Source organism: Crinia signifera, chromosome 1 (genome assembly GCF_055691185.1).
Source record: "Crinia signifera chromosome 1, ASM5569118v1, whole genome shotgun sequence".
NCBI classification, from domain to species: Eukaryota; Metazoa; Chordata; class Amphibia; order Anura; family Myobatrachidae; genus Crinia; species Crinia signifera.
In genome coordinates this window covers 354,987,621-354,999,969 of record NC_139217.1, presented here as the reverse complement: position 1 = coordinate 354,999,969, position 12,349 = coordinate 354,987,621, and the positions used below count along the sequence as shown (strand labels likewise).

At 44.4% G+C, this 12,349-nt stretch overlaps 1 protein-coding gene and 1 pseudogene across 1 annotated transcript in view; one reads left to right on the top strand and one right to left on the bottom strand.

The window, feature by feature from the left end:
- Positions 1–5,225: 5,225 nt before the first annotated feature.
- LOC146007071 (putative helicase MOV-10 pseudogene) lies at positions 5,226–11,258 on the bottom strand (annotated as a pseudogene).
- Positions 10,010–12,349, top strand: part of LOC146007059 (uncharacterized) — a 53,574-nt gene continuing 51,234 nt past the window's right edge. Inside the window, exon 1 of the mRNA XM_083145451.1 lies at positions 10,010–11,536. Coding sequence (XP_083001577.1) covers positions 11,396–11,536 — 141 coding nt within the window. The 5' untranslated portion in view covers positions 10,010–11,395. The remainder of the gene's footprint in view (positions 11,537–12,349) is intronic.

Genomic DNA, 12,349 nt, shown 5'->3' with positions numbered 1-12,349 from the left:
GGCATTATGTGAATTTTTTTCTCAATCCGTGTGGCATTATGTGAATTTTGGCTCATTCCATTTGGCATCATATGTAAGGGGCAAGTATAATGGGGTCTAGTATTTTGTTGCATAATGTGTAGAAGTTGTATATGGTGTTGTAGACTACACTCAAGGACACGTCCCCTGTTGAGTGGCCACACCCCCTTTTCCGGCGCGCGCACAACTACATCCTTCACTTTTGTCGCCATGGTGGGCCTGCGTACTTTAAACACCAGGGCCTATTTATAATCCCATTCCCACCCTCCCTCTGCCGCTCTCTTAGCATGTACACTGGCACCACTAACACTGCCCCTCCCCCACCTAAACCCTCTTTTGTCATGGTGCCCCCCCTGTCATTTTATCCTGGATCCGCCCCTGTTAATATCTCTGTATCCAAAGAACTTGGTTTCTACCAGGAACAGGGCAGCAGATGGGGACAGGGAAGGCTGCATAACAAAAGTGAGCTGTGTGGTCATAATGCTTGGGCAGCCTCTCTTAAGGCAGAAGAGTAGCTCACCTAAGAAACTTTCTCAAGAAAGTATTAATCGGCAGCATGCGGCACCGCTCTCTAGTGGCCAGCTGGCATAGGTAAATGCCTAAAGCGGCCTAATAGTTGCACCGGCCAGTTGTATGGCGCATGGAGAAGCGAAGGATGGAGTGCCCAGCGCTACTCCCAGGCTGGAAGGAGGAGGAGGTAATTAAGAAGTCCGGACTGCACACAGGGAAGAGCGATGTCTACTACTTCAGTCCAAGCAGTAAGAAGTTCAGAAGCAAGCCTCAGCTGGCCAGGTACCTGGGGAACTGTTGACCTCAGCACTTTTGACTTTAAAACGGGAAAGACGATGCCCATTATATTGCAGAAGAACAGACATGACAAATAAATTACCCTATCATTCAAACAAGCCCACTAATAATCTTCTAGCATAGTGCATAAATGATTTAATACATCTACCCCAGTATCTGTTGAAGTATTGTTTTGAAACACATTTTACGTTCTACTTCATTCTAAAACCAAAACTATAGTCTTTTCCTTGCACAGCTTAAATAGACTCAAAAAAGCATGTAATTAATGTACGGTACATGAATCGGTAGCAGAACAAAGAACCAGAGTAGAGGGAAAGCATTAAAAGAATGCTAGTAATAAGGTGCACAGGAATGGTAAGTGGTCCTCCAGTTGCTCTCATGTTGAACTTGAGGAGAGACTAGTGCTCGTGCCTCCAGGCTGGCTCTCCCTGCTGCTGAACCGCACTCTCCCCACTTTCTCTTCTACTAGGTGGTGGCTCATTGACACTCAAGTTGTTGAAGCATTCTGCAAGGTCAATGTCATTAAAGTCTTCAAGGATATTTGTATCAGCGCCGGTGTATCCTCCATTAACTGAGCAATACTTCAAAAACTATGACCAATTTGGATCATTCCGAAGTATGATTGGGTTTCCCACCAGAATTAGGAAGGCCTTTGCTCTTGTGATAACCTCTTTGGGTTCTTCTGAAAGCCAAGACTAAATTCGGTACTTGTGTATTTTGGCGGCGCCCGATTTGTGCATCGTACGATGATTGTATCGCATCTCATGCCATGTACCCGATGGCATGCGATGCAACGCGATTTTGACCCCCTATACGATGAAAAATCGTATAAGCACCCTAAAGGGTGCTTTTGAGCACCCTAATGGGTGCTTACAATGTTAAATGCACCCCCACGCCACCCCCCCACTATAAACGTGAACCCGAAGCGTGGCGAGCGCAGCCGGTACGCGTCCTACGACCTTTTCATACCCCCACTATCCACGTCGGCGTGGAGTTGAGAATAGATTAGTGTGGCGAGCACAGCGAGCCACCGAGCCCGAAGCGTGGCGAGCGGACGCGGATACCTTCACAGGTAAACGCGTCCCTTCGCGGGCTTCACAGGTATCCGCGTCCCCTCGCGGGGCTCGCCACGCTGCGCTCGCCACACTAATCTATTCTCAACTCCACTCCGACGTGGATAGTGGGGGTATGAAAAGGTCGTAGGACGCGTACCGCCGCCCCTCGCGTACCGCCGCCCCTCGCGTACCGCCGCCCCTCGCAGTCTCGCTGCGCTCGCCACGCTTCGGGTTCACGTTTTTTTTTTTTTTAAATTGTTTTTATTCAGGATTGAGCATTACATATATTCAAACATGTGCGTGAATACATACGTATACAGACATATTTTTCCCAATAAGAGCAGAATTATGAAATAACATCTCATTCAATTCAACATGACTGACAGCTTTATCTTTTCTGTTTAAGCAATAATTATTTAAATGGACAGATGGTCAGCTCCGCTTCTATCATAAGATGTCTACCGGGCTGCTGGAAGGTCTATGGGAGCATTGCCCAGGAGAACTCTGGTCTCATACCATTGTGTGGATCTGAAGCATCTGTCAATTTGTGTTTTGATATTGTCTGACAAAGAATCAATAAAGCCTTCCCATAATTGAAAAAACTTCTCTGTTTGATCTTCTTTTTGGAGGGATGCCTCTATCCAGTCCATATGAAAGACGTGGTATAGTTTGGCCCTAAATAGCTGGACGGACGGAGGGTCAGCGTGGATCCACTGGTGTAAAATGCTTTTACGCGCCACAGCTGAAATTATAAACATCATCTTTTTACTCTCAGGTGGAATGTGTGTATCGGGGGGGAATGCCCCTAATAAGGCCCATTCAGCTGTTAAGGGCAGTTTATTCAAAAGATAGGTTATGGAAAAACCCCGTATTTGTTTCCAGAACCTGTATATAAGTGGGCAGTCCCACATGCAATGTTTAAACGTTGCCCCTGGGCTACCACATTTTGGACATAAATCAGTTTCTGCTATCCCCATGGCGCATCGCCTATGTGGGGAGAGGTAACCGTTATGATAAATATTATAGGTCATTTCCCTATACATGGAAGAGGGCAATGTTTTCCAGGAGTAGTGGAATGACTTTAGAAGATGTTTAATCGTATATTGAGGAAAGATCTGTGTCCATGTGGACATTCCAGTTCGTATTGTGTCTAAGGCTATAGGGATATGTAGTATTTGATAATAAACTGAGATGGCCCTTCTCCCCGATGTTGGTCGGGCTAAGAGTGCATCGAGGGCATTGGTTTTATCTACCTGGGAGAGATGTTTCAGGACTGAGCTCGCATAGTGTTGGGCTTGGTACATTGCCAAGGCCTGTGATCGAGGAAGTTCGTATTTTTCCGCTAAGTCTTGGACTTTTATGGGGGTCGATGTTGTCTGGTCGACTAGAGCCCTCACCCATCTGATTCCCTTGTCGTTCCACGTGGTGAAAGGTTGTGATGCCTGACCGTCTTGAAAGTCGGGGTTAGCTACCAGCGGCATGAAAAGGGAGTGGTGGCTATTTAGGTTGTGTTTAGTTCTCGTTAAGTGCCAAACTTTCCAGGGTGTCATCAGCAGTGGATTTTGGGTGATTGCAGGTGTAATTTCCTGTTTATGGCAGTGAAGGAATGATAGCAGGTGTTGTTGTGGTAGGAAGGATTGATCTATGATTGTGTCTGTATGGTTAGTGGTATCGTGTATCCAGTCTCTTATGTATCTGAGAGTGCATGCATGATTGTATATGCGCAGGTTGGGTAGGTTTGTACCGCCATTATGTACGGGTTGTTGTAACTTTTGTAAGCTAATTCTAGGCCTTTTGTTTTGCCAGATAAACTCCCGGAAAGTCTTATTGATTATTCTCTCATCTGCCGTTGTCAGCAATAAGGGAAGCATTTGCAAGGGATATAGGATTTTGGGGAAGGTGATCATTTTTAAGAGGTGAATACGGCCGAGGTAGGATAGCATGAGGTGTTTCCAGTTATCCAATTCGCCCAGGGTCTTTTGCAACATTTTAGTTATGTTGAGGTTATATAATATTTGTATGTTTTTAGGGATGTAGACCCCTAGGTATTTTATGGCTTTTGTGGCCCATTTAATTCTGGAGCCTCTCGCCCATCTTGGTTTTTTCTGGGGACCCAGATATAACCCTTGGGATTTTTCATGATTAATTGAGAGTCCTGAGATCGATCCGTACTCACTTATTTTGTCTAAGATCGGGATCAGGGTGGCTTTAGGGTTAGCAATGTATAAGAGCAGGTCGTCCGCGAAGGCCATCACTTTGATCTCTCTTTGTCCTATAGTTATACCCTGGAAGGGTTGCCAGGATTGAAGGAGACGCAAGAGGGGGTCGAGTGGCTTCGGGTTCACGTTTATAGTGGGGGGGTGGCGTGGGGGTGCATTTAACATTGTAAGCACCCATTAGGGTGCTTAACATTGTATAAGCACCCATTAGGGTGCTTATACAATGTTTAATCGCATCGCATCGTATGGCATTGTATGCCATGTACAATGGCATACAATTTGAAAATTGTATACAATCGTACACTAACCACCGAAATCGCGTCGCATCGCATACCATCGCATGCGTTATGGTATGCGATGCGATGGGAGGCTGCATAACAAAAGTGAGCTGTGTGGTCATAATGCTTGGGCAGCCTCTCTTAAGGCAGAAGAGTAGCTCACCTAAGAAACTTTCTCAAGAAAGTATTAATCGGCAGCATGCGGCACCGCTCTCTAGTGGCCAGCGGGCATAGGTAAATGCCTAAAGCGGCCTAATAGTTGAACCGGCCAGTTGTATGGCGCATGGAGAAGCGGAGGATGGAGTGCCCAGCGCTACTCCCAGGCTGGAAGGAGGAGGAGGTAATTAAGAAGTCCGGACGGCACACAGGGAAGAGCGATGTCTATTACTTCAGTCCAAGCAGTAAGAAGTTCAGAAGCAAGCCTCAGCAGGCCAGGTACCTGGGGAACTGTTGACCTCAGCACTTTTGACTTTAAAACGGGAAAGACGATGCCCATTATATTGCAGAAGAACAGACATGACAAATAAATTACCCTATCATTCAAACAAGCCCACTAATAATCTTCTAGCATAGTGCATAAATGATTTAATACATCTACCCCAGTATCTGTTGAAGTATTGTTTTGAAACACATTTTACGTTCTACTTCATTCTGAAACCAAAACTATAGTCTTTTCCTTGCACATCTTAAATAGACTCAAAAAAGCATGTACTTAATGTACGGTACATGAATCGGTAGCAGAACAAAGAACCAGAGTAGAGGGAAAGCATTAAAAGAATGCTAGTAATAAGGTGCACAGGAATGGTAAGTGGTCCTCCAGTTGCTCTCATGTTGAACTTGAGGAGAGACTAGTGCTCGTGCCTCCAGGCTGGCTCTCCCTGCTGCTGAACCGCACTCTCCCCACTTTCTCTTCTACTAGGTGGTGGCTCATTGACACTCAAGTTGTTGAAGCATTCTGCAAGGTCAATGTCATTAAAGTCTTCAAGGATATTTGTATCAACGCCGGTGTATCCTCCATTGACTGAGCAATACTTCAAAAACTATGACCAATTTGGATCATTCCGAAGTATGATTGGGTTTCCCACCAGAATTAGGAAGGCCTTTGCTCTTGTGATAACCTCTTTGGGTTCTTCTGAAAGCCAAGACTAAATTCGGTACTTGTGTATTTTGGCGGCGCCCGATTTGTGCATCGTACGATGATCGTATCGCATCGCATGCCATGTACCCGATGGCATGCGATGCGACGGGATTTTGACCCCCTATACGATGAAAAATCGTATAAGCACCCTAATGGGTGCTTACAATGTTAAATGCACCCCCACGCCACCCCCCCACTATAAACGTGAACCCGAAGCGTGGCGAGCGCAGCGAGCCCGCGTGGGGAGGCGGTACGCGTCCTACGACTTTTTCATACCCCCACTATCCACGTCGTCGTGGAGTTGAGAATAGATTAGTGTGGCGAGCACAGCAAACCACCGAGCCCAAAGCGTGGCGAGCGCAGCGAGCCCAGCGAGGGGACGTGGATACCTTCACAGGTAAACGCGTCCCTTCGCGGGCTTCACAGGTATCCGCGTCCCCTCGCGGGGCTTGCTGCGCTCTCCACGCTTTGGGCACGGTGGCTCGCCGCGCTCGCCACACTAATCTATTCTCAACTCCACGCCGACGTGGATAGTGGGGGTATGATAAGGTCGTAGTACTCGTACCGCCGCCCCTCGCGGGCTCGCTGCGCTCGCCACGCTTCGGGTTCACGTTTATAGTGGGGGGGTGGCGTGGGGGTGCATTTAACATTGTAAGCACCCATTAGGGTGCTTAACATTGTATAAGCACCCATTAGGGTGCTTATACAATGTTTAATCGCATCGCATCGTATGGCATTGTATGCCATGTACAATGGCATACAATTTAAAAATTGTATGCCATCGTACACTAACCACCGAAATCGCGTCGCATCGCATACCATCGCATGCGTTATGGTATGCGATGCGATGGGAGGCTGGGAAAGCCAAGACTAAATTCGGTACTTGTGTATTTTGGCGGCGCACGATTTGTGCATCGTACGATGATCGTATCGCATCGCATCGCATGCCATGTACCCGATGGCATGCGATGCGACGCGATTTTGATCCCCTATGCGATGAAAAATCGTATAAGCACCCTAAAGGGTGCTTTTGAGCACCCTAATGGGTGCTTACAATGTTAAATGCACCCCCACGCCACCCCCCCACTATAAACGTGAACCCGAAGCGTGGCGATTGCAGCGAGCCCGCGAGGGGCGGCGGTACGCGTCCTACGACCTTTTCATACCCCCACTATCCACGTCGGCGTGGAGTTGAGAATAGATTAGTGTGGCGAGCACAGCGAGCCACCGAGCCCGAAGCGTGGCGAGCGGACGCGAATACCTTCACAGGTAAACGCGTCCCTTCGCGGGCTTCACAGGTATCCGCGTCCCCTTGCGGGGCTCGCTGCGCTCGCCACGCTTCGGGCTCGGTGGCTCGCTGCGCTCGCCACACTAATCTATTCTCAACTCCACGCCGACGTGGATAGTGGGGGTATGAAAAGGTCGTAGGACGCGTACCGCCGCCCCTCGCGGGCTCGCTGCGCTCGCCACGCTTCGGGTTCACGTTTATAGTGGGGGGGTGGCGTGGGGGTGCATTTAACATTGTAAGCACCCATTAGGGTGCTTTTACAATGTTTAATCGCATCGTATGGCATTGTATGCCATGTACAATGGCATACAATTTGAAAATTGTATGCCATCGTACACTAACCACCGAAATCGAGTCGCATCGCATACCATCGCATGCGTTATGGTATGCAATGCGATGGGCGCCGCCAAAATACACAAGTACCCTAAATTCTTCATCAAACTTCATGTAATCTTTACAGCTCCGCACTGTAGATATGAGAATCGCCTTTCGTTCCTGCCCTTGAAACTCCTCCGCAGAACCAATCTTTAGGTGTTTAATGTTGGCCACAGATTTACATTTCAGATCAATGGCTTTACAAAATTTTTCTACCTGTTTCATGTAAGGAGAAATTATACCAATTTCTTTGGCTGAGATCTTGGCTATCCCTGTCTTCCCTTGTGACTGTAGCAGGGCCTCAAAGTAAGACATGAGCACCTCTATCTCTGTCCTATTGAGGAAGGATGGGCTGTTCCCTTCTCGTTCATCCTTCCCCAGCACACCATGAAAGATGATTGGAAAGCCCTTCTTAGGCAGTCTTTCCCAATTGCTGTAGGCATGACTGACCAGGCGATGAGCTTTGGACTGGAGCTCATTATCATAGAAAAGTTAATTTGAGGTGGTCAGGGTGGGACCTGTAATTCTGCTGCAACTTGGTGACAAACTTGGGGTCATAGGACCCATCATATTTTCCATACAGTGAATACTGCATCATCAGCCTTACAAGCAAAGAAATACCTAATCCATTGCTGATGGCGAATGAAGATCTTAACACTGGGCCAAGTTGTTTTGGGTCACCAGCTAGGACCAGTTGTCTGCCATTAGCATTGGCCATGCAATCCAAAATGCCAGCTATAGCGGTTACACATTCTGGCTCTTCTGCATGTCTGGACTCATCAATAAATACATGAGAAAAGTGGCCTGGTGGGAAGTTTTCAGACACAAGCCTTTCAGCTGTAATGAGGGTTGTGATGATCACATGATACCAGATCAACTCATTTTTAGTTGGGTATTCATACTCCCCTGTTCTGTTGTTCCAGTGTTGGAAACAGAAACTGTTTCAAGTTCTTCTCTTTCGCTAGATTAACAGCTCTGTGGTGAATCTTCTAAGGAAGTCCATTTATTTATATATGCAAAGTCTATCTAATTTATTCATGTCGCACGCAACCAATAAGCGAATGTCCAGATTTATAATCAATGAATATTATTTATGAATGTAAACAGATGAAACTGTATCATGGATTACAAAATATAACAATACAGGTATTATAATTAATAACGATTATTTAACTCCAGCATCCTTAAATAAAGCTAATCTCAGTGATGTATATATATATGAATGTGAATACAGAGCTGGGGGGGGCGTGGCTATGAGGCAGCCGCCATTTTATAATAACTAATTGTCGGCAATCTTAGCCAGAACACATGTTGGTCTGCCGCATGGCATTCCGCCATCTTAGATTTCTCCACATGGCACACAAAAGAACCTTAACAATCTACAGGCTCAAACAGCTGCCTGGCAATCACACATAAACTGCCTGTACTTTCAATAATTGCTATCCACAACGTTTACTTAAAATTACCTCTAACCTGCATCATGCGATACTCACAATCCTGAATAAAACTTGCACATTCATCAAACACACACTAACCCTGCAGCATACACAATTTGAATATCATTTAAGCTACAATGTACTTCTGTACAGAACACTTAAATGGGACCATACAATCTAAGGACTAATCATACCATAATCACATCACATGCCATTACACACACAATCCGAGCATCACAAGCTAACAACACTTGTTACATATAAGTTGGTTTTATCCGCTATTTTATCTAGATATTCTCACTGGATATTACACAAAGCATTCACACTCTTCAATACAAAGAGTCCATACATGCTCACGCTTAACCTTACACATGCATTCAAATACATGCGTCCCTTTGAGAACAACACACTCACTTTCATACAAAGAGTCCATACAATATACTACAAAACTCCTAACAATCACACTAGGACACACATGGGCCAGTCCAAACACCACTGTTAACCGTTTACCTACACAAAGGCCACACTGCAGGCCGGAGCCTGAGCACATGACTACAATTGATTCCAGGCCTCATTCTGCTTATCCCTCTGGTATGATACAGGATAGTATCTCAATCTAACAAGCCAAACAGATCCTCTGTTACAATGCCTTATCTCAATGATCCTAGCTAAACATCATTCACACAGGTCACTCTCAACTACAGACAGAAGCTTTCTTTGTGTAACCATATGTAAACATATTCTGGGCCTAAGCACGTGTTAATATCCGTAAATAACTAAGAATGGAAGCTAACTACTCTTAAACTCTCTAACATAATCCATGTTCCATAACCGGGGTCCTAGTACACAATTTGATTAGTCCTACAAATATACGTTACTCAAAGCCATGTGCCCATCTTGTCCAGGAGTGCTGCATTCCATCTTATCAGGGCAAGGTTCCAAAAGCAAGTAAGTGTATATCAATCTTTCACTCCTCAAGAAAACTATCTAGGGGGAGGGGTTGATCCATTCATTCACATTTGTTTACGGTATCCTGTGACTGGCTCACTGGTGTTTGGGAATGTTAATGACTTAATCTCTAATGCTGGTTTTTCTGTGACTACTCTACTGTGAACTTATAACTTGTTATAACATGTGAGTGCAATATGATATGGAATTCTAATAACTGTCATCTGACAGCTAATGTAATTCTACACATTTAGAGACTAAACATGACCTGTATGCTGGAAGGTGTAACTTGATATGCAATATTTCCTGGCCTATGGGATAAAATGATTATTTATCTATGACTATATTAATGTTATGGGCATGGTTATAATTATAATTATGGAAATTATATGCTGGGAAAAATTAGGCATTGACACTTCATTGGCAAGCGGTTAAAGGTAAATGTGACATCAAACTTCAATCCATATATAAATTTGTGCAGAAGTTTTTGGGAAAATCCGAGTCTGACTCTTTCCAGTTCCACGCCATGCACATAACCTTTGTAGCTGATTTTTTCATGTGCTTGAGATTCATCAGATAGTATCACAGAAAGGTGATCGCCTCTTAACACCGATGGCCTTTTTTCAGCTACACCATGGACCTCAAGGACTAGGAGACGTCAGTCTCTTTCATCTTTCCTCATATGCTGTTCTTTCTGATCATATCTCCTGATGTCAAACTCCATTTGTAGCTCTTCAAGGTGCAGCAACAAGTGGTATTTTTCATTATGGTTGTTGAAGTCTAGAGATGTCGACATCAGTTACCTTTCCTTCAAAAGGATTGTTTTTGAACTTGCTGAAGGTTCTTTGTCAGAGAACAGTCCTGACTTGAAGGCATATTTCAGCTGTGCAGGAGGAGAAATCACCAAGAGGCACTTCCCGTTCTAAGGAATAATTGGTTGACCAGTCTGGTGGAATTTCATTTTTTTCAATTCTTTCAACTGTTTTCAAAAGGTTTCTTTGAAATGAAATGTATTTGGAAGTTGGTGCCAGGTCTTCAGCTAATTTACTGTTGGAAACTGAGATAAACCTTCCAATAACAAATGTCCTTTCTAATCCACCTCTTTTTTCAATGAATTCAAACACAAGTATAACAGGAAAATACCTATAGTACAATGTTTTTGCTTCAAATAGTATCATACTTGTCTCCTGGGTGCAATTTTATGGAGATATTGGCTGTAACGTTATAGTCATCATGGAATGAGAACGTGTACATCCGACACAGAAGTTTGTACTGAACAAAAGTCACTGAATTATTAAATGTATTCTTAATAGTAATGGGGAACATCAGTGGCTCATCTGGTGGTAGAGGAAATCGTATTCGGCCATCTGAGAGATCATGTATGGATCTAATCTTGACACCATTTTTGTCAGAGATGAACTTCTGCCTGTTTCATTTTATTCATTGAATCCTTTTTCGTGCTTGTGTCCTAGAAAAATAGTGTTCATCATCTTCAGATTGTGGACTATACATGGGTTCCTGACCTCTCCGTATAGTCTCATATTGATCTTCTCCTAACAACCTGATCAATGTGAATGTTGTGCTTCCTTACTACAGCTTTTCCGGATGTTGTAAGACCAAACATTACAGAAGAAAAGTTTGGGAGATCATCATCATGCCTTACTCTGTACTGCTGGTGCAAAGAAGATTGATACATTGTTTTACTCCACAAGGAAATTGACTAGCTGACCACAATGCATGCTGGGTACTGCTGTTCAGCCACTTCTATTAAGCACACTAACTCCCCATCGTGTCTGCTTTAACTTCTGTTGTCATGCCGTGTCTACTTAGAACATGTCCTTTGCATCTCTGTACTGTATTTGTCTGTTTTCCCAGGTGTCCCTTCTGAACCTCCCATTGCTAACTCTGGTCCTGGCTATTGGAGGCAACTTCCAGTATGGGTTGCACATCTCCCTCATTAACTCCCCATCAAAGGTAAGTAATTATTTGTACCATAAGCTGTTGTGACCAGGCCCTAATTCTAGTTGGTTTGCAAAAGCTAACTCCTTCTTTAACCCCTTACCGCCGCAGCCTGTTTTGCCTTCCTGACAGAGCCCTTTTTTTCAAATCTGACATGTATCACTTTATGTGGGGATAACTTTTTATTGCTTTTACTTATCCCAGTGATTTTGAGATTGTTTTCTCGTGACACATTGTACTTTAAGTTAGTGGTAAATTTTGGTCGATACAGTCTTTTTTTTTTGTGAAAAATACCAAAATGTCGTAAAAAAATTGAACATTTTGCAATTTGCAAAATGTTAAATTTTCTGCTTGTGAGACAAATAATCATACCACTCAAAATAGTTAATAACTAACATAGACCATATGTATACTTTATGTTTTAATCATTATTTCAACCTCCTTTTATTTTTTTTTGGACACTAGGGGGCAGCAAAGTCAAATTTATGCACATAACTCATAAAACGCTGCAATTGGCTGTTCACATTTGAACAGCCAATCGCAACTATCGCCGATGGGGGGGGCATCGCTGCCCCCCCTGGGCAATGAGGGAAGATGTCTGCTGTCTGGGACAGCAGACATCGTCCCTCTGTCACCGCGTCTATAGATGCGGTGACAGTTTAATGGCATGACGTACATTTATGCCATGTGTCGGGAAGTACATCCCGACCATGACGTAAATGTACGTCAAATGTCGGGAAGGGGTTAATGGACAAAACCATGTGCACTGCAGAGGGGCTGATGTAACATGTGCAGAGAGAATTACATTTTGGGTGAGTTATTTTGTTT